Consider the following 19,744-nt stretch of genomic DNA (forward strand, 5'->3'; position numbering starts at 1 on the left):
ATGTCTCGAAGCCAGTTGTACACTCCAAAGTTGAGTTTGGTACCTTCCAGAAGAGCTATTATATCCTGGTTATCTCCTTCATAAATGATTCCTTGATATCCTCTTGACCAGGCGTTCTGCATTGCAAGGAGCAGTGCTTGTAGTTCACTCTCAAGTGCCGATGTCATTGTTGATCCATGTGATTGTCCTGCTCCCATATATATATATACACCTTCATGATCTCGATATATCCAGCCAGCTTTTGTTTGGTGATTATGTGATGAAAACGAACCATCATATAGTTGCACTTAATCCAGTCAGCAGGGGGTTTGCTCCATCTCTCTGTAGAAAAATCTTGAGTACTTGTATGTCTAGCTAGGGCTGTAGTTCATCTTTAAACTCCGAATGTATTCTTGCCCTGTTTCCCATTCTGAAACATCATTCCTCGCCATCTTCAGGGACAAATACCATGTCAAGTGTTTTTGTTGGAACACTAGATGGTTTCTACTCTTCCATAGTCGCCATAGGATCCAAATGGCAACTTGCATATCAGTTTAATAGTCAAAACTGTTAACACCAACTAGAAAATAATATATATATATATATCTGTCAGATTAATTATTATATTTTCAAACATTTTCAATTACAATTAAGTATTCAAACCTTTTCAACTACAAGGCATAACCACACACCGTCCGATTGATACGATTTGGTGTATCAACACAATCGGTTTTAGAGAAGAATGATTCGGTTGGTCACTTGGTCTAGTGTTTCACTGTAAAAAGAAGGCTACTGACGTGGACTTTGAGTGGGTAGTTTGAAGAGAACTAGAGAAGCTGCTGATGGAATGGGAAGGTCTGCAGTTACAATCTGAAAGTTGCAGTCTGAGAGTATAAATAAGAGAGATGAGTATCGAGAGAGATTATGTTGAATCTGTGTTTGTAATTCTCAAGAGTCTTTTATATACACTCACCAAACGCTTTTTCGTTTCTTCTTTCTATGCCTTTGTATCTTCGTCCTCTGCCTTTGATTTTCGTTTTCCGTTTCTAGAACGTTTACGGGATGCTCCAGAACCTTCCAGCTTCCATTTGAGGTCTGCATTATTAGCAAGCAGAGATTTGTTGACAATGAAAAGTTCCTGAGACTGGCCACAGTAGCATACACATTAATAGCCTCACTTCTCGGTTCAGAAACCGCTCTTCTCTCAACCACACCGGTTTGCCCACAAGAGGATTCTGCAACCGCTTTCTCTCTCAAACTTAGTAGCACAGCCTCCTTGTCAATAATCTCTCCATTCTCTCCCGTTGAATCCTACAGAGGTTTATTAAAAATGTTGTGAAACAATGCTCATGAGTCAAGATAACAAAGAGCTTTTCAATGTTTAGTGTTATTAATATACCTCTGATCTATAACACAAATGAAACACATGTGAGTGAGAGCCATTAAGCCTAACAACAACAAAAAGAAGATTCACACACCCAACTACAATGCAGGACAAGACATAACCCCATGAAAGATTCAGGAAAAGCTACCTCCGCTTAAAGCTTGAGTTAGGATTATCTGGAAAAGATCGATTCTGACATATGGAGGAATCTTCATGTTGAGAGATTCCATAACCCCTGCAACCACCTGCACACCAGAATATTGAAGGAAAACAATCTATAAGACTCCATTTGGTCGCAGTGCTGAAAGTAATCTGTTAAACAACAAGAGGTGAAGTCTAACCTTATCAACAAGACCATGAATCACTACATCTGCTTTCTTGTCCTTCGGGGTTTTCTGCGAGGACGAATCTAATCAGTCAACAATTCAGCATGAAAAAGTTCACAGACCAGAAAAACATATTCTTCCATATACATTCCAAAGCAAATGTCAAGGCTTATAGTAAACAGCGAGATATGTCCAGCGAACCCATAAAAAAACTCGTGTAGATAACAATTACCTGAAGATTAACTATCACGATCTTGCCTCCACCTCTAAGACACTTGAGAGGCAAATTGCAAGCAGGAGTTATCTGCAAACTGCATAAGGCTCATAAAACAATCGAATTACAAGATACTCCAGGGAAGGGAGGTGCTTGGCTAAATGATCAAAGTGTTAAGGAAACAAACATGAGAGTTCTTATGTGTCATTGATTACCTGGTACCCAAACAGAGTACAAGATCAGCCATTTTGCAGTGCTTCTCTGCAGGATCAATTTCTTTTGGAGGCAAAGCATCCTGCAGTATAACAGTCACACAAAGATTCATTTTTGCGTTTCTTAAAGTAAAACCGGTGGACTCTGATTAAAAGGCAACGCTTTCGTGTTACCTCCCAGTCCAAGACCGAATCTTTAAGTTTAGCTCCACATTTTTGAACAGAACACCTTCTTGATGTCTCTTTCAATCCAATAGTTTCCACCTCGAAATCACGTAGGTACCTTCCAAATTTCAAGAAAAGTTGTTAATAATTATGGTCCAATGACCATAGGGATAGATAATGACAGCTCTCATAACATATATTTCTGCCTTACTCAGCTCCACATGATGGACACATCTCCATAAAAGAGTCTCCATGCAGTTCAGAAAGCTTCTCTCTTGGTATTCCAGATCGAAGATGTAAGCCATCCACATTCTGATCATTTACAAAGCAGCATATAATTGAATATATTAGAGATGTAACCATGGAGACAAAGATCCTCTCAGTGATCAAGAACGGTCATCAAATAGTAGTAATTCTGTAGGGAGAAAGAGGATTACCTGACTGATGACAAATTTCAAAATGCCAGCTCTTTCTAACTCAACCAAAGCCATGTGAGTCATGCTCGGCATTGCACGATGAAATGGCAAAGATGCTTTAGGTAAATCTTTACCCTCGCGCTGAAAACAATAAACACGGCTCACAAATGTTAACTTGCAGGAGAGGATGCTTTATGAAAAGTTAGGTGATGATGGCAAACCAAATATCGAAAATCAGAATATGGAATATACAGGCCAATCAACGACAGAACTAGTAGAGTAAGATGGTCAAAGAAAAGAGGAGTAAAAAGACTTGGCTCAGACCTGTAACGTCCAAATTCCTTTAGGGCCTCGGAAATCAGGAATACCACAAGAAGTTGAAATGCCAGCACCTGTGAAGACTACTAGATGCTTACTCTGCAAAACATAATAAAACCATCCTTCTTCAAGATACTTACATAAGAACAAAGAAACGAAAACAAAAAAATATGCAAAAGCATCAAGAAGAATATGAAAACAGGACACAGATCCAAAACCTTTTGAATCATCTTAGCAAGTTCTTCGATCTGCATTTTCCCAAAAACCAAAATCAGACAAACATCAGAGTTAGCACAGTGGTGAAATAGACAATAAACACGCCAAGATTCTAGCAACCAAATCCCTTAATCAGACCTCATTTGCCAAACATTTGGCTTGTTAGATTTTACACACAAATCCAGAGACAAAGGCTTTTGCATAATCAGTAAATAAAAACCATTCACATTGTCTTTTTTTTTTAAAGAGCCCCACAAGAAGTGAAGAGACCAAGCTCATCTTAAGATGCTTGATATAGCCCAATTCCAATTCTTCCAGTTAACACAACACAATGCAAGTCACAAAAACAAGTACGGTAAAACCTAAAATATAAGAATCATTAAGTAATACTTCAACTCTTCAATAACCATCACAACCCATCTAACAAGACAAGATGATAAAGCGTTAAAGGGCTTAATATGAACATGCGATCCAAAATCAAACACTAGGACAGAACACACGAAGGATCAAATCAACTGTAAGAAATCTAAACTGCTAAGCGATCAATCCAGAGACAACAATCAACGAAACGTGAAATTACATAAGATTATGGAGTAAACCCACAAAAACCCAGAGAGGAAACAAAATAGAGAAACCTAAGAAGAAAAACAGACCTTGCATTGTAGAACATGACAAGGGTCGAAGAACTCGGCCATACCGACTTGACCAACATCTTCAATGAAGGACAGTTTCTGTGCGTAACCTAAAGACATTAGATTTTGTCTTCTCCTTTGGCCAAGAACAACCTTCTTCTCGATGTATATTAAAAAAAAAGCACAGGGGGATCTCTCTCTTTCTTATAGACTTGGGAAGTGACTTCTTCTATTATTTCGTTCTTTTTAATTGAAGACAAAAAAAAATTTCGTTTTTTTAATTATTTTTTAATTATAAATCTGGAATTACAATTTTAAAACAATTTTCAGAAATAGCTTTTTAAGAATTGAAAAAACTTAAGATTTTAATTTTTTTACTAAATTATTATAAACCCTTAATAAAGAAGTTATAAATAAAATAAAATTAAAAAACAGTTAAAAGAAAATTTATTTGGATTTAAAATTTGTTTTTTATTGTATTTTTAAAAAATTTATATATCTTCGCTAAACACAATATTTGATCTAAGAAAAATAAATAAATACATTAACCCTAAAACAGCATAGCTAAATCCCCTATATATTAATAGAGAAGCATTTTGTTGAAAATGATGATGTGTTGTCGCCAGAATGATTTGGAGATTTAATTGCAATTAAACATCTCAAAATAAACATATTTAGATAAATAAGTTTTTTATTTATTAAATGTGCCATTAAAATATATAAGGAAATCTTTATTTCATTATTATTTACATAAATGTGTCATTATAATATATAAGGTAATGTTTCTTTCTATTAGTTTTCTAGAATGAAAGACTTCATCAACTATTAAAAAAAATATATATATAGTTAATAATTTAATTATCATTTTCATAACATATTTAATTATTTAAAGTAAATTACATTTCATAAACTATTAAAAAAATTATTCATCTATTTAACTTTTTGAAATACAAAACTTATTCTCCGATTTCAAAAAATTTGATGACTATTCAAGTACTCCCTCTATTTCACAATAAGTGTCATTTTGACACATTTCACACAAATTAAGAAAATATTAACATATACAATGTATATTATACATATATGCCCTTATTTAATAGGTTAATTTAGTCATAGATTAAGGATAAAACTAGAAAATCTAATGAAAAAGATGCATTGAAAATATGAAATAGTGCATTAGAAATGTAAAGTGACACTCTTTGTTAAACAAAAAAAAAAATCTAAAATGATACTCTTTATGAAACAAAGAAACACTCTTTATAAATAACATTATCACAATTATCACAAAAATTAACATTATTTACCACATTTCACGGGTGAAATATATTTTTACACAAAATATTTAAATGTAAATTTGAATAAAATAAAAAACATTATGTGTAAAATTATTATTATGACACCTTAAATTCCAAATAATAATTTTATTTTGAGTCGATTTATCCTGCATATAGTGCGAGCTGTTACCTAGTTAAGTTAATGTTAGAATTGCAACTTTTTTACATTTCACCAAATCTTATAGTGTATATAATTTATAAGACTATTTTATCCCTAATTGTAAAAATGTCAGAACCTAAAGTGATGATGCATCAAGTTTAACTCATTTATTGGTGAAATGTGTTGGGCGTTTTTCAACACATTCAAATAAATACGATGATAGGAAGAAGTTTTTTTTTTTTTTCTTGTTGTCTATTTATTGCAAAAATGTGAACATATTGACTTCGAATGTTCGTTCTACTATTGCGTTTTTTGAAGTTCACGTTACATATTATGCCCCCAACTAATTACCAATCAGTATTCTAAACTTTGACGTGTAGAACATCAAGGAAATTTAACAATATCATTTGTTGGAATCTTGGAGAATTGTTATCTGTTATCCATTATATATTAGCCAGTTACAAGATATATTTTTGGGTTAATTTTGTGCTATATTTAGAGGTTTACGGAAGGCTCCTCGTCTTTTTTGGTCGATATTTTGATGGTAACACAATTCATCGTCATTAAAAACAAAAGAGGAGTTTGTCATTTCACAACTAGTGATGGGAAAAGTTATGCGCTATACTCATTAGTCATTTCGCTAGCTAACTACAAAAAGTTTGTAACGTGTACTATGTAGGACCGCGGGCTAAATGCGTCGAACAATACGTAATTCACGCTAAGAAATATTTCAATACCCATAGTTAATTCAATAACACACATCATAAAGAAGACTAATTACAACATTTTCAAGAGACATTAGATTCTCAACCAACATCTTAAAATACTTCAAACAACCGCATATCAATTCACGTAGTCTTCATAAGGCATCACACTTGGGTTTTGAGTGATGTTAACAATCTATTTAGTGGTACTGTTCATTTACACCCTAACAGTCATCTCCCGAGAATGCTAAGGAACAGACAAAGACGATAACCAAATTCCTGCACACCTTAAAATGATAAAAAAAATAACCCATCAATTTTCTTAAAATTTTATAAGTTTATACTATATCCTAGATTGAAGCATGTAATATCACTAATTAACTCTAAAGGGAAATAACATAATTTTATTAACTAACCCAAGTTTGTCAACAGAAAACAATAAAAAAGACAAACGGTATGGAACTTCTTTATTTGATTGCTTAAACAATAGATCCGTAGTACTTTTTCTTTCATGTAGGCCATAAAAAAATATTCAGACTAATTTTCACATTATCATCTTGAAACTCATGTTACCCATAACATGTATTTTTTAGGACATCTTTTCATGAGTATAAATGGTACCGCTATATAAATTCCAAAGTAATGCAAATACGTTTTAATTTGTCATTACATGAATAGAGATTTTGTCTACATCCGTTGAAAAGACACAAACGTTTTCTTCAGAAATTCGCCAACACTTACGACATGTGTTATACCATGCGGCAGATAATACGAGACTGAGGAAAATATTTCATATCTTTTTATTATAAATCTCAAAACTAAGACCAAACTCATCATCATCTTCTCTAAGTCATCATCATGTTGTCTTTTCATCAAGCTTCTCTCTATATTTAAAATTCAGAAATAAAAATATCTATTTATTAATACAAAATAAATGAATATATGTATAATTATACAAATGAAAATTATAAATACCAGTTATAAAAAATAATATGAAATCCGCACTGCAAATTTTTTTACCAATCAAACATTATTTTGTACCGCTTATTTTACATTAACCGCACTTGTTCCGTAAATAAATTTGTTCCGCACGTACCGCACTATCTAATCGTTTGTCCCGCACTACTAAATCCGCAGTTACCATTCGGACCCTTAGATTGATCAAGTTTAACCCATTTATTGGTGAAATGTGTTGGACGTTTTTGAACACATTCAAATAAATGCGATGATGGGAAGAAGTTTTTTTTTTTTTTTTCTTGTTGCCTATTTATATGCCTTCAAAGATGTGAACATATGGACTTCAAATGCATGTTAAATATTATACACCCAACTAATGATCATTACAGATCTGTATCTAAACTTTGACGTGTATATATAACATCAAGGAAATTTTACACAAACATTTGTTGGAATGCTAGAGAAATTAATTATCTATTATATTTTGATGGTAAAAGGTTACCAAAGATGTTGTTATCTATTATGAGTTACAAGATATTGTTTGGTTTCAAGCTATTAAAAGGTTTACGGAAGACTCGTCGTCATTTTGGGTCAATATTTTGATAGTAACACAAATCATATCGTCATTAAAAGCAAAACAGGAGTTTGTCATTTCACTATCATGCAGGAACAATGTAACAACCCGTCTGTGGACCCCACTAGCCTCACTGCTAGCCCACTAGCCTCACTGCTAGCCGTCCAAACGGACCCAAGCTGGCCCTGCAGGGTATCGATCCTAACCCATCACTGTGGAAATCCACATCCACCAGTAGGTTATTGGTGCGCCAGGCGTTCCTCAAACCCTGGTCCCCACCCTTTAACAACCTTCTTACAGGACAAGTTGCCACCAATTGACCTGCAGATCAATTAGATTTTGAAACCGGTGAGCCAGGAGGCTCTAACTGATGCTGCAACCGATTACTAGCCAATTGCGAAACTCTCACCTTAACCACATTGCCACGAGCTGGTAACATTCTCCCTCTTCCATTAGAGCTTCCAAAAGAAAGACTCTCTAGTTCAACACTCAATGAATCTCTCGTTATCCGCGGTATATTATTATTCAGCATGGAATTCTGAAGAGCTCTAGCTACACCATTGCCAGATCCGTTCAGTTTCTTCCTAGTATCTGTAAAGTCTACGCTTCTACTCAAACAACTAGGCCGTTGTAGAGACCTAGGCCACTGCTCAGAGAGCTTCGTCTTCTCTTGCTGAGCTCCACAACTCCTAGATGTTGTTGCAGTCGGAATCGTCTTCTTCTTCTTCTTCTTCTCTACTGTTCCTCTTCCGGCCGATGAGTTTAGATTCGATCTAAACTCAATCCGCCTGAAACGACGCAAACAAGCTTCTCCCAGAAGTCAACAACATTCTCTGCGCTGTGAAGAAACCTCTCCACCACTACCACTACCACTACCTCGTCGATCCAACGAGTCACGACGTGGTGTTGATCTCGGACGATTTATAATAACCGAATGAGTCGCCGGTCGAGTAACAATCGGCGATTGACATCTCTTCGCCGCGGAGGACGGTGACGACGATTGGTGGAAACCCGACGACGACGAAAAAGAGGAAGCGCCGTTTAAGGTATCGCGACGCTACATCTCGTGATGCGGTGCTTCCGATGGAAGCGGCGTTGAACGAAGCCAAAATTGCAGCTGTCATCTCCGACATTGAGAAATCAACATTGCGAATGTGAGCAATGAGGAGAGATTTGTATAGTGGATGATTTCTCCAACGGCGAAATTAGGGCTTGACATTAATTGAAACGTGAGTCAGTTTTGCACTGTAAAGTATAAATCTCCGGCGAGAGAATAGAGTGTGGGGATGGTGGAGAGAACCTCCTCTATTATATTAGACTGTTCTACATTTGTTCACTTTTAGAATAATTTGTCTTTTGTGACGTTCCGGATAGCACTTGCGTATTATTTTAAGAATCTGGTTGGTTTATACGATTAAAGTTCTTGTTTCAATTTTCAACAAAGGGAGCATATATACTATTAAGTTTTTTTTATTTATGGACATTTTGGTATCAGACCCGGTTCAACGCCTCCTTTTCAGATCCGGTCTAATGGCTGAGTCCTGATCCTCCAATGGTGGCTATGGGAATGGGACGTTAAGATATGGATCACAAAGATCAGTCGCCTGGTTTATCTAATGAGACTAGTCGTCGTTATGTGGATGTAGAGAAATTAAAGAAACATTCAATAATGAATGATAACCAGCCAAAGGAAGACGATGCATAAGTTCTCTTTTTTTTATGCATGTGTTCGAAAAAGATGGATTTACACTCAACATTCATAATTCCATCATGACATGCATATCAGTTTTTTTTTTTTTATATTTAAACATCTGCTTTGATTTAATTTGCTTGTAAGAGGTTACAGTCTAAGGCTGATACAATGAAGCTTGGAACATAGAAATGGAAAATGATAAGTAGTATTATGTGGAATTGGTGTTTTCGCCAACAAATCTGCAGGTTGATTTGATTTCCTTGATGTCCACTTGAATAATACCTCTCTGAATTTTCCTTTCCAATGTATTATGTCTCGAAGCCAGTTGTACACTCCAAAGTTGAGTTTGGTACCTTCCAGAAGAGCTATTATATCCTGGTTATCTCCTTCATAAATGATTCCTTGATATCCTCTTGACCAGGCGTTCTGCATTGCAAGGAGCAGTGCTTGTAGTTCACTCTCAAGTGCCGATGTCATTGTTGATCCATGTGATTGTCCTGCTCCCATATATATATATACACCTTCATGATCTCGATATATCCAGCCAGCTTTTGTTTGGTGATTATGTGATGAAAACGAACCATCATATAGTTGCACTTAATCCAGTCAGCAGGGGGTTTGCTCCATCTCTCTGTAGAAAAATCTTGAGTACTTGTATGTCTAGCTAGGGCTGTAGTTCATCTTTAAACTCCGAATGTATTCTTGCCCTGTTTCCCATTCTGAAACATCATTCCTCGCCATCTTCAGGGACAAATACCATGTCAAGTGTTTTTGTTGGAACACTAGATGGTTTCTACTCTTCCATAGTCGCCATAGGATCCAAATGGCAACTTGCATATCAGTTTAATAGTCAAAACTGTTAACACCAACTAGAAAATAATATATATATATATATCTGTCAGATTAATTATTATATTTTCAAACATTTTCAATTACAATTAAGTATTCAAACCTTTTCAACTACAAGGCATAACCACACACCGTCCGATTGATACGATTTGGTGTATCAACACAATCGGTTTTAGAGAAGAATGATTCGGTTGGTCACTTGGTCTAGTGTTTCACTGTAAAAAGAAGGCTACTGACGTGGACTTTGAGTGGGTAGTTTGAAGAGAACTAGAGAAGCTGCTGATGGAATGGGAAGGTCTGCAGTTACAATCTGAAAGTTGCAGTCTGAGAGTATAAATAAGAGAGATGAGTATCGAGAGAGATTATGTTGAATCTGTGTTTGTAATTCTCAAGAGTCTTTTATATACACTCACCAAACGCTTTTTCGTTTCTTCTTTCTATGCCTTTGTATCTTCGTCCTCTGCCTTTGATTTTCGTTTTCCGTTTCTAGAACGTTTACGGGATGCTCCAGAACCTTCCAGCTTCCATTTGAGGTCTGCATTATTAGCAAGCAGAGATTTGTTGACAATGAAAAGTTCCTGAGACTGGCCACAGTAGCATACACATTAATAGCCTCACTTCTCGGTTCAGAAACCGCTCTTCTCTCAACCACACCGGTTTGCCCACAAGAGGATTCTGCAACCGCTTTCTCTCTCAAACTTAGTAGCACAGCCTCCTTGTCAATAATCTCTCCATTCTCTCCCGTTGAATCCTACAGAGGTTTATTAAAAATGTTGTGAAACAATGCTCATGAGTCAAGATAACAAAGAGCTTTTCAATGTTTAGTGTTATTAATATACCTCTGATCTATAACACAAATGAAACACATGTGAGTGAGAGCCATTAAGCCTAACAACAACAAAAAGAAGATTCACACACCCAACTACAATGCAGGACAAGACATAACCCCATGAAAGATTCAGGAAAAGCTACCTCCGCTTAAAGCTTGAGTTAGGATTATCTGGAAAAGATCGATTCTGACATATGGAGGAATCTTCATGTTGAGAGATTCCATAACCCCTGCAACCACCTGCACACCAGAATATTGAAGGAAAACAATCTATAAGACTCCATTTGGTCGCAGTGCTGAAAGTAATCTGTTAAACAACAAGAGGTGAAGTCTAACCTTATCAACAAGACCATGAATCACTACATCTGCTTTCTTGTCCTTCGGGGTTTTCTGCGAGGACGAATCTAATCAGTCAACAATTCAGCATGAAAAAGTTCACAGACCAGAAAAACATATTCTTCCATATACATTCCAAAGCAAATGTCAAGGCTTATAGTAAACAGCGAGATATGTCCAGCGAACCCATAAAAAAACTCGTGTAGATAACAATTACCTGAAGATTAACTATCACGATCTTGCCTCCACCTCTAAGACACTTGAGAGGCAAATTGCAAGCAGGAGTTATCTGCAAACTGCATAAGGCTCATAAAACAATCGAATTACAAGATACTCCAGGGAAGGGAGGTGCTTGGCTAAATGATCAAAGTGTTAAGGAAACAAACATGAGAGTTCTTATGTGTCATTGATTACCTGGTACCCAAACAGAGTACAAGATCAGCCATTTTGCAGTGCTTCTCTGCAGGATCAATTTCTTTTGGAGGCAAAGCATCCTGCAGTATAACAGTCACACAAAGATTCATTTTTGCGTTTCTTAAAGTAAAACCGGTGGACTCTGATTAAAAGGCAACGCTTTCGTGTTACCTCCCAGTCCAAGACCGAATCTTTAAGTTTAGCTCCACATTTTTGAACAGAACACCTTCTTGATGTCTCTTTCAATCCAATAGTTTCCACCTCGAAATCACGTAGGTACCTTCCAAATTTCAAGAAAAGTTGTTAATAATTATGGTCCAATGACCATAGGGATAGATAATGACAGCTCTCATAACATATATTTCTGCCTTACTCAGCTCCACATGATGGACACATCTCCATAAAAGAGTCTCCATGCAGTTCAGAAAGCTTCTCTCTTGGTATTCCAGATCGAAGATGTAAGCCATCCACATTCTGATCATTTACAAAGCAGCATATAATTGAATATATTAGAGATGTAACCATGGAGACAAAGATCCTCTCAGTGATCAAGAACGGTCATCAAATAGTAGTAATTCTGTAGGGAGAAAGAGGATTACCTGACTGATGACAAATTTCAAAATGCCAGCTCTTTCTAACTCAACCAAAGCCATGTGAGTCATGCTCGGCATTGCACGATGAAATGGCAAAGATGCTTTAGGTAAATCTTTACCCTCGCGCTGAAAACAATAAACACGGCTCACAAATGTTAACTTGCAGGAGAGGATGCTTTATGAAAAGTTAGGTGATGATGGCAAACCAAATATCGAAAATCAGAATATGGAATATACAGGCCAATCAACGACAGAACTAGTAGAGTAAGATGGTCAAAGAAAAGAGGAGTAAAAAGACTTGGCTCAGACCTGTAACGTCCAAATTCCTTTAGGGCCTCGGAAATCAGGAATACCACAAGAAGTTGAAATGCCAGCACCTGTGAAGACTACTAGATGCTTACTCTGCAAAACATAATAAAACCATCCTTCTTCAAGATACTTACATAAGAACAAAGAAACGAAAACAAAAAAATATGCAAAAGCATCAAGAAGAATATGAAAACAGGACACAGATCCAAAACCTTTTGAATCATCTTAGCAAGTTCTTCGATCTGCATTTTCCCAAAAACCAAAATCAGACAAACATCAGAGTTAGCACAGTGGTGAAATAGACAATAAACACGCCAAGATTCTAGCAACCAAATCCCTTAATCAGACCTCATTTGCCAAACATTTGGCTTGTTAGATTTTACACACAAATCCAGAGACAAAGGCTTTTGCATAATCAGTAAATAAAAACCATTCACATTGTCTTTTTTTTTTAAAGAGCCCCACAAGAAGTGAAGAGACCAAGCTCATCTTAAGATGCTTGATATAGCCCAATTCCAATTCTTCCAGTTAACACAACACAATGCAAGTCACAAAAACAAGTACGGTAAAACCTAAAATATAAGAATCATTAAGTAATACTTCAACTCTTCAATAACCATCACAACCCATCTAACAAGACAAGATGATAAAGCGTTAAAGGGCTTAATATGAACATGCGATCCAAAATCAAACACTAGGACAGAACACACGAAGGATCAAATCAACTGTAAGAAATCTAAACTGCTAAGCGATCAATCCAGAGACAACAATCAACGAAACGTGAAATTACATAAGATTATGGAGTAAACCCACAAAAACCCAGAGAGGAAACAAAATAGAGAAACCTAAGAAGAAAAACAGACCTTGCATTGTAGAACATGACAAGGGTCGAAGAACTCGGCCATACCGACTTGACCAACATCTTCAATGAAGGACAGTTTCTGTGCGTAACCTAAAGACATTAGATTTTGTCTTCTCCTTTGGCCAAGAACAACCTTCTTCTCGATGTATATTAAAAAAAAAGCACAGGGGGATCTCTCTCTTTCTTATAGACTTGGGAAGTGACTTCTTCTATTATTTCGTTCTTTTTAATTGAAGACAAAAAAAAATTTCGTTTTTTTAATTATTTTTTAATTATAAATCTGGAATTACAATTTTAAAACAATTTTCAGAAATAGCTTTTTAAGAATTGAAAAAACTTAAGATTTTAATTTTTTTACTAAATTATTATAAACCCTTAATAAAGAAGTTATAAATAAAATAAAATTAAAAAACAGTTAAAAGAAAATTTATTTGGATTTAAAATTTGTTTTTTATTGTATTTTTAAAAAATTTATATATCTTCGCTAAACACAATATTTGATCTAAGAAAAATAAATAAATACATTAACCCTAAAACAGCATAGCTAAATCCCCTATATATTAATAGAGAAGCATTTTGTTGAAAATGATGATGTGTTGTCGCCAGAATGATTTGGAGATTTAATTGCAATTAAACATCTCAAAATAAACATATTTAGATAAATAAGTTTTTTATTTATTAAATGTGCCATTAAAATATATAAGGAAATCTTTATTTCATTATTATTTACATAAATGTGTCATTATAATATATAAGGTAATGTTTCTTTCTATTAGTTTTCTAGAATGAAAGACTTCATCAACTATTAAAAAAAATATATATATAGTTAATAATTTAATTATCATTTTCATAACATATTTAATTATTTAAAGTAAATTACATTTCATAAACTATTAAAAAAATTATTCATCTATTTAACTTTTTGAAATACAAAACTTATTCTCCGATTTCAAAAAATTTGATGACTATTCAAGTACTCCCTCTATTTCACAATAAGTGTCATTTTGACACATTTCACACAAATTAAGAAAATATTAACATATACAATGTATATTATACATATATGCCCTTATTTAATAGGTTAATTTAGTCATAGATTAAGGATAAAACTAGAAAATCTAATGAAAAAGATGCATTGAAAATATGAAATAGTGCATTAGAAATGTAAAGTGACACTCTTTGTTAAACAAAAAAAAAAATCTAAAATGATACTCTTTATGAAACAAAGAAACACTCTTTATAAATAACATTATCACAATTATCACAAAAATTAACATTATTTACCACATTTCACGGGTGAAATATATTTTTACACAAAATATTTAAATGTAAATTTGAATAAAATAAAAAACATTATGTGTAAAATTATTATTATGACACCTTAAATTCCAAATAATAATTTTATTTTGAGTCGATTTATCCTGCATATAGTGCGAGCTGTTACCTAGTTAAGTTAATGTTAGAATTGCAACTTTTTTACATTTCACCAAATCTTATAGTGTATATAATTTATAAGACTATTTTATCCCTAATTGTAAAAATGTCAGAACCTAAAGTGATGATGCATCAAGTTTAACTCATTTATTGGTGAAATGTGTTGGGCGTTTTTCAACACATTCAAATAAATACGATGATAGGAAGAAGTTTTTTTTTTTTTTCTTGTTGTCTATTTATTGCAAAAATGTGAACATATTGACTTCGAATGTTCGTTCTACTATTGCGTTTTTTGAAGTTCACGTTACATATTATGCCCCCAACTAATTACCAATCAGTATTCTAAACTTTGACGTGTAGAACATCAAGGAAATTTAACAATATCATTTGTTGGAATCTTGGAGAATTGTTATCTGTTATCCATTATATATTAGCCAGTTACAAGATATATTTTTGGGTTAATTTTGTGCTATATTTAGAGGTTTACGGAAGGCTCCTCGTCTTTTTTGGTCGATATTTTGATGGTAACACAATTCATCGTCATTAAAAACAAAAGAGGAGTTTGTCATTTCACAACTAGTGATGGGAAAAGTTATGCGCTATACTCATTAGTCATTTCGCTAGCTAACTACAAAAAGTTTGTAACGTGTACTATGTAGGACCGCGGGCTAAATGCGTCGAACAATACGTAATTCACGCTAAGAAATATTTCAATACCCATAGTTAATTCAATAACACACATCATAAAGAAGACTAATTACAACATTTTCAAGAGACATTAGATTCTCAACCAACATCTTAAAATACTTCAAACAACCGCATATCAATTCACGTAGTCTTCATAAGGCATCACACTTGGGTTTTGAGTGATGTTAACAATCTATTTAGTGGTACTGTTCATTTACACCCTAACAGTCATCTCCCGAGAATGCTAAGGAACAGACAAAGACGATAACCAAATTCCTGCACACCTTAAAATGATAAAAAAAATAACCCATCAATTTTCTTAAAATTTTATAAGTTTATACTATATCCTAGATTGAAGCATGTAATATCACTAATTAACTCTAAAGGGAAATAACATAATTTTATTAACTAACCCAAGTTTGTCAACAGAAAACAATAAAAAAGACAAACGGTATGGAACTTCTTTATTTGATTGCTTAAACAATAGATCCGTAGTACTTTTTCTTTCATGTAGGCCATAAAAAAATATTCAGACTAATTTTCACATTATCATCTTGAAACTCATGTTACCCATAACATGTATTTTTTAGGACATCTTTTCATGAGTATAAATGGTACCGCTATATAAATTCCAAAGTAATGCAAATACGTTTTAATTTGTCATTACATGAATAGAGATTTTGTCTACATCCGTTGAAAAGACACAAACGTTTTCTTCAGAAATTCGCCAACACTTACGACATGTGTTATACCATGCGGCAGATAATACGAGACTGAGGAAAATATTTCATATCTTTTTATTATAAATCTCAAAACTAAGACCAAACTCATCATCATCTTCTCTAAGTCATCATCATGTTGTCTTTTCATCAAGCTTCTCTCTATATTTAAAATTCAGAAATAAAAATATCTATTTATTAATACAAAATAAATGAATATATGTATAATTATACAAATGAAAATTATAAATACCAGTTATAAAAAATAATATGAAATCCGCACTGCAAATTTTTTTACCAATCAAACATTATTTTGTACCGCTTATTTTACATTAACCGCACTTGTTCCGTAAATAAATTTGTTCCGCACGTACCGCACTATCTAATCGTTTGTCCCGCACTACTAAATCCGCAGTTACCATTCGGACCCTTAGATTGATCAAGTTTAACCCATTTATTGGTGAAATGTGTTGGACGTTTTTGAACACATTCAAATAAATGCGATGATGGGAAGAAGTTTTTTTTTTTTTTTTCTTGTTGCCTATTTATATGCCTTCAAAGATGTGAACATATGGACTTCAAATGCATGTTAAATATTATACACCCAACTAATGATCATTACAGATCTGTATCTAAACTTTGACGTGTATATATAACATCAAGGAAATTTTACACAAACATTTGTTGGAATGCTAGAGAAATTAATTATCTATTATATTTTGATGGTAAAAGGTTACCAAAGATGTTGTTATCTATTATGAGTTACAAGATATTGTTTGGTTTCAAGCTATTAAAAGGTTTACGGAAGACTCGTCGTCATTTTGGGTCAATATTTTGATAGTAACACAAATCATATCGTCATTAAAAGCAAAACAGGAGTTTGTCATTTCACTATCATGCAGGAACAATGTAACAACCCGTCTGTGGACCCCACTAGCCTCACTGCTAGCCCACTAGCCTCACTGCTAGCCGTCCAAACGGACCCAAGCTGGCCCTGCAGGGTATCGATCCTAACCCATCACTGTGGAAATCCACATCCACCAGTAGGTTATTGGTGCGCCAGGCGTTCCTCAAACCCTGGTCCCCACCCTTTAACAACCTTCTTACAGGACAAGTTGCCACCAATTGACCTGCAGATCAATTAGATTTTGAAACCGGTGAGCCAGGAGGCTCTAACTGATGCTGCAACCGATTACTAGCCAATTGCGAAACTCTCACCTTAACCACATTGCCACGAGCTGGTAACATTCTCCCTCTTCCATTAGAGCTTCCAAAAGAAAGACTCTCTAGTTCAACACTCAATGAATCTCTCGTTATCCGCGGTATATTATTATTCAGCATGGAATTCTGAAGAGCTCTAGCTACACCATTGCCAGATCCGTTCAGTTTCTTCCTAGTATCTGTAAAGTCTACGCTTCTACTCAAACAACTAGGCCGTTGTAGAGACCTAGGCCACTGCTCAGAGAGCTTCGTCTTCTCTTGCTGAGCTCCACAACTCCTAGATGTTGTTGCAGTCGGAATCGTCTTCTTCTTCTTCTTCTTCTCTACTGTTCCTCTTCCGGCCGATGAGTTTAGATTCGATCTAAACTCAATCCGCCTGAAACGACGCAAACAAGCTTCTCCCAGAAGTCAACAACATTCTCTGCGCTGTGAAGAAACCTCTCCACCACTACCACTACCACTACCTCGTCGATCCAACGAGTCACGACGTGGTGTTGATCTCGGACGATTTATAATAACCGAATGAGTCGCCGGTCGAGTAACAATCGGCGATTGACATCTCTTCGCCGCGGAGGACGGTGACGACGATTGGTGGAAACCCGACGACGACGAAAAAGAGGAAGCGCCGTTTAAGGTATCGCGACGCTACATCTCGTGATGCGGTGCTTCCGATGGAAGCGGCGTTGAACGAAGCCAAAATTGCAGCTGTCATCTCCGACATTGAGAAATCAACATTGCGAATGTGAGCAATGAGGAGAGATTTGTATAGTGGATGATTTCTCCAACGGCGAAATTAGGGCTTGACATTAATTGAAACGTGAGTCAGTTTTGATGCAGGCATATAAATAGATTGCAACAAGAAAAAGCTTATTTTTTCCCCCCAAAATCTGTTTATGTTTTGATGTTTTTGTTATCTTTTGCTTTTGTTGTCCTTCAGGCCGGGCATGCACATATATAGATAGATTTTGGGGGGAAAAAATATCATCAAAGCCACTTTCCTTTTAACAAAATCATGTGTTGGAATCTTGGAGAATTGTTATCCATTATACATCAGCCAGTTATATATTGTTAGGTTAGTTTCGAGCTATATATTAGAGGTTTACGGAAGACTCGTCGTCTTTTGGGTCAATATATGGTAACAAAACTCATCATCATTAGAAGTAAAAGAGGGGTTTGTCATTTCACGATCATGCAGAAAGCCTCAGAAACAACTAGTTATGGGAAAAGGTATGCGCTCATTAATCATTACGCTAGCTAACTAAAAAAATAAATCTTTGTAATGTGTACTACACGGGTTGTTCGCATCGAACAATATGTGACTCACACTAAGAAATATTGATAACTGGATGGTCACTCCAAACCACATATAATTCGATAATTCTACCCATATATAGTAATTAATATCGCAATTGATACCTCATAAAGAAAACTAATTACAACAGTTCAAGAGACATTAGATTCTCAACCATCGTATTAAAATATTCCAAACAACCGCGTATCACTTCACGTGATCTTCATAAGACATCACAGTTGTGTCTTAAGTGGGGTTTAACCATCTCTTTAGTGGTATCGTTCATTACTTCATTTACACCTTAATAGTCGTCTCTCGAAAAAGTTAAGAAACGGACAAAAACGATAACCAAATTCATGTACTCCTTCAAATGATAAAAATTAATAATCCAACAATCTTCTTAAATTTTAAAACTTTATACCAGAATTAACTCTAAAGAAAAATATTTAAAATTTTATCAAAATCAAGATTGCCAACAAAGAAAAAGAAAAAAGTTTGGAGAAGAGCTAATAATAGAAACATGATACCTAAACCTATGATTATTAACAAACTGAAATAACCGAACCAAACCGAAATATTGGATGTTTTGTTTGGTTTTGGTTATAAGTACATAATCAATCGACAACATTACATTTTGATAATCTTCACCAAAAAAAAAAACATTAAAATTTTGATAATCGGTTATCGGTTATTTCAGTTTGGTTTACCTGAACCAATCGGTTAACCGAAACAGAACATAACCTTAATAATCTACAGTAAAACTTCTATAAATTAATACTCTATAAATTAATAAAAATTATAAATTAATAAATTTTGCTGAAATTCCTATGTAAAATATGGTCCCAACAATATCATAAATTAATAATTATGTAAGTTACAAATATATGCTGGTATAATAATGTATGTTTTGAAATTATGAATCTTCACCTAAAGCTCATATCTATAAAATAATGGTTATATTGTATTTTCAAACTAT

General features: G+C 34.6%; 2 protein-coding genes across 12 annotated transcripts; both read right to left on the reverse strand.

The window, feature by feature from the left end:
• Positions 1-560: 560 nt before the first annotated feature.
• Positions 561-4,083, reverse strand: LOC147949175 (NAD-dependent protein deacetylase SRT1-like). Of its 6 annotated transcripts, none has more exons than XM_087489134.1 (14): positions 3,884-4,071; positions 3,233-3,262; positions 3,021-3,113; positions 2,718-2,837; positions 2,492-2,592; positions 2,290-2,398; positions 2,119-2,198; positions 1,922-2,000; positions 1,705-1,758; positions 1,512-1,608; positions 1,379-1,427; positions 1,158-1,290; positions 953-1,074; positions 561-849 (listed from the first exon to the last, which is right to left on the reverse strand). In XM_087489134.1, exons 1-12 carry the CDS (start codon positions 3,980-3,982, stop codon positions 1,239-1,241), a joined length of 963 nt encoding a protein of 320 aa, XP_087345260.1. In that variant the 5' UTR covers positions 3,983-4,071; the 3' UTR covers positions 561-849; positions 953-1,074; positions 1,158-1,238. The 6 variants fall into 6 exon arrangements, with proteins under 6 accessions (XP_087345260.1, XP_087345258.1, XP_087345268.1 ...); XM_087489132.1 differs by having other exon boundaries at positions 561-863; XM_087489142.1 differs by lacking the exon at positions 1,379-1,427.
• Positions 4,084-10,094: 6,011 nt separating this feature from the next.
• Positions 10,095-13,617, reverse strand: LOC147949176 (NAD-dependent protein deacetylase SRT1-like). Of its 6 annotated transcripts, none has more exons than XM_087489154.1 (14): positions 13,418-13,605; positions 12,767-12,796; positions 12,555-12,647; positions 12,252-12,371; positions 12,026-12,126; positions 11,824-11,932; positions 11,653-11,732; positions 11,456-11,534; positions 11,239-11,292; positions 11,046-11,142; positions 10,913-10,961; positions 10,692-10,824; positions 10,487-10,608; positions 10,095-10,383 (listed from the first exon to the last, which is right to left on the reverse strand). In XM_087489154.1, the coding sequence occupies exons 1-12, from the start codon at positions 13,514-13,516 to the stop codon at positions 10,773-10,775; spliced, it is 963 nt and encodes a 320-aa protein (XP_087345280.1). In that variant the 5' UTR covers positions 13,517-13,605; the 3' UTR covers positions 10,095-10,383; positions 10,487-10,608; positions 10,692-10,772. The 6 variants fall into 6 exon arrangements, with proteins under 6 accessions (XP_087345280.1, XP_087345277.1, XP_087345286.1 ...); XM_087489151.1 differs by having other exon boundaries at positions 10,095-10,397; XM_087489160.1 differs by lacking the exon at positions 10,913-10,961.
• Positions 13,618-19,744: the final 6,127 nt, after the last annotated feature.

The sequence above is a fragment of the Camelina sativa genome, chromosome 2, assembly GCF_030686135.1.
Source record: "Camelina sativa cultivar CO46 ecotype springtype chromosome 2, ASM3068613v1".
NCBI lineage: Eukaryota > Viridiplantae > Streptophyta > Magnoliopsida > Brassicales > Brassicaceae > Camelina > Camelina sativa.